Raw genomic sequence first — 2792 nt, 5'->3', positions numbered from 1 at the left:
CCGTGGTGTGCTAGTGGGCGTCGGACCGTGGTGTGCTAGTGGGCGTCGGACCGTGGTGTGCTAGTGGGCGTCGGACCGTGGTTGTGCTAGTGGGCGTCGGACCGTGTTGTGCTAGTGGGCGTCGGACCGTGTTGTGCTAGTGGGCGTCGGACCGTGTTGTGCTAGTGGGCGTCGGACCGTGGTTGTGCTAGTGGGCGTCGGACCGTGGTGTGCTAGTGGGCGTCGGACCGTGGTGTGCTAGTGGGCGTCGGACCGTGGTGTGCTAGTGGGCGTCGGACCGTGGTGTGCTAGTGGGCGTCGGACCGTGGTGTGCTAGTGGGCGTCGGACCGTGGTGTGCTAGTGGGCGTCGGACCGTGGTGTGCTAGTGGGCGTCGGACCGTGGTGTGCTAGTGGGCGTCGGACCGTGGTGTGCTAGTGGGCGTCGGACCGTGGTGTGCTAGTGGGCGTCGGACCGTGGTGTGCTAGTGGGCGTCGGACCGTGTTGTGCTAGTGGGCGTCGGACCGTGTTGTGCTAGTGGGCGTCGGGCCGTGTTGTGCTAGTGGGCGTCGGGCCGTGTTGTGCTAGTGGGCGTCGGACCGTGTTGTGCTAGTGGGCGTCGGACCGTGTTGTGCTAGTGGGCGTCGGACCGTGTTGTGCTAGTGGGCGTCGGACCGTGTTGTGCTAGTGGGCGTCGGACCGTGTTGTGCTAGTGGGCGTCGGACCGTGTTGTGCTAGTGGGCGTCGGACCGTGTTGTGCTAGTGGGCGTCGGACCGTGTTGTGCTAGTGGGCGTCGGACCGTGTTGTGCTAGTGGGCGTCGGACCGTGGTGTGCTAGTGGGCGTCGGACCGTGTTGTGCTAGTGGGCGTCGGACCGTGTTGTGCTAGTGGGCGTCGGGCCGTGTTGTGCTAGTGGGCGTCGGGCCGTGTTGTGCTAGTGGGCGTCGGGCCGTGTTGTGCTAGTGGGCGTCGGACCGTGTTGTGCTAGTGGGCGTCGGGCCGTGTTGTGCTAGTGGGCGTCGGGCCGTGTTGTGCTAGTGGGCGTCGGACCGTGTTGTGCTAGTGGGCGTCGGACCGTGTTGTGCTAGTGGGCGTCGGACCGTGTTGTGCTAGTGGGCGTCGGACCGTGGTGTGCTAGTGGGCGTCGGACCGTGGTGTGCTAGTGGGCGTCGGACCGTGGTGTGCTAGTGGGCGTCGGACCGTGGTGTGCTAGTGGGCGTCGGACCGTGGTGTGCTAGTGGGCGTCGGACCGTGGTGTGCTAGTGGGCGTCGGACCGTGTTGTGCTAGTGGGCGTCGGACCGTGTTGTGCTAGTGGGCGTCGGACCGTGTTGTGCTAGTGGGCGTCGGGCCGTGTTGTGCTAGTGGGCGTCGGACCGTGTTGTGCTAGTGGGCGTCGGACCGTGTTGTGCTAGTGGGCGTCGGACCGTGTTGTGCTAGTGGGCGTCGGACCGTGTTGTGCTAGTGGGCGTCGGACCGTGTTGTGCTAGTGGGCGTCGGACCGTGTTGTGCTAGTGGGCGTCGGACCGTGTTGTGCTAGTGGGCGTCGGACCGTGTTGTGCTAGTGGGCGTCGGACCGTGTTGTGCTAGTGGGCGTCGGACCGTGTTGTGCTAGTGGGCGTCGGACCGTGTTGTGCTAGTGGGCGTCGTGGACCGTGTTGTGCTAGTGGGCGTCGGACCGTGTTGTGCTAGTGGGCGTCGGACCGTGTTGTGCTAGTGGGCGTTGGACCGTGTTGTGCTAGTGGGCGTTGGGCCGTGTTGTGCTAGTGGGCGTTGGACCGTGTTGTGCTAGTGGGCGTTGGACCGTGTTGTGCTAGTGGGCGTTGGACCGTGTTGTGCTAGTGGGCGTTGGACCGTGTTGTGCTAGTGGGCGTTGGACCGTGTTGTGCTAGTGGGCGTTGGACCGTGTTGTGCTAGTGGGCGTTGGACCGTGTTGTGCTAGTGGGCGTTGGACCGTGTTGTGCTAGTGGGCGTTGGACCGTGGTGTGCTAGTGGGCGTTGGACCGTGTTGTGCTAGTGGGCGTTGGACCGTGTTGTGCTAGTGGGCGTTGGACCGTGTTGTGCTAGTGGGCGTTGGACCGTGGTGTGCTAGTGGGCGTTGGACCGTGGTGTGCTAGTGGGCGTTGGACCGTGGTGTGCTAGTGGGCGTTGGACCGTGGTGTGCTAGTGGGCGTTGGACCGTGGTGTGCTAGTGGGCGTTGGACCGTGGTGTGCTAGTGGGCGTTGGACCGTGGTGTGCTAGTGGGCGTTGGACCGTGGTGTGCTAGTGGGCGTTGGACCGTGGTGTGCTAGTGGGCGTTGGACCGTGGTGTGCTAGTGGGCGTTGGACCGTGGTGTGCTAGTGGGCGTTGGACCGTGGTGTGCTAGTGGGCGTTGGACCGTGGTGTGCTAGTGGGCGTTGGACCGTGGTGTGCTAGTGGGCGTTGGACCGTGGTGTGCTAGTGGGCGTTGGACCGTGGTGTGCTAGTGGGCGTTGGACCGTGGTGTGCTAGTGGGCGTTGGACCGTGGTGTGCTAGTGGGCGTTGGACCGTGGTGTGCTAGTGGGCGTCGGACCGTGGTGTGCTAGTGGGCGTTGGACCGTGGTGTGCTAGTGGGCGTTGGACCGTGGTGTGCTAGTGGGCGTTGGACCGTGGTGTGCTAGTGGGCGTTGGACCGTGGTGTGCTAGTGGGCGTTGGACCGTGGTGTGCTAGTGGGCGTTGGACCGTGGTGTGCTAGTGGGCGTTGGACCGTGGTGTGCTAGTGGGCGTTGGACCGTGGTGTGCTAGTGGGCGTTGGACCGTGGTGTGCTAGTGGGCGTTGGACCGTGGTGTGCTA

At 64.6% G+C, this 2792-nt stretch overlaps 1 protein-coding gene across 1 annotated transcript in view; it reads left to right on the top strand.

Annotated features, from left to right (window-relative positions):
* jag1b (jagged canonical Notch ligand 1b) overlaps positions 1 to 64 on the top strand; it is a 99651-nt gene extending 99587 nt beyond the window's left edge. The window contains exon 22 of the mRNA XM_071391082.1: positions 15 to 64. Within this exon, the coding sequence (XP_071247183.1) occupies positions 15 to 64 (50 nt within the window). The remainder of the gene's footprint in view (positions 1 to 14) is intronic.
* Positions 65 to 2792: the final 2728 nt, after the last annotated feature.

The sequence above is a fragment of the Salvelinus alpinus genome, chromosome 3 (genome assembly GCF_045679555.1).
Source record: "Salvelinus alpinus chromosome 3, SLU_Salpinus.1, whole genome shotgun sequence".
Taxonomy (NCBI): domain Eukaryota; kingdom Metazoa; phylum Chordata; class Actinopteri; order Salmoniformes; family Salmonidae; genus Salvelinus; species Salvelinus alpinus.
This window is presented reverse-complemented; position numbering and strand designations above follow the sequence as displayed.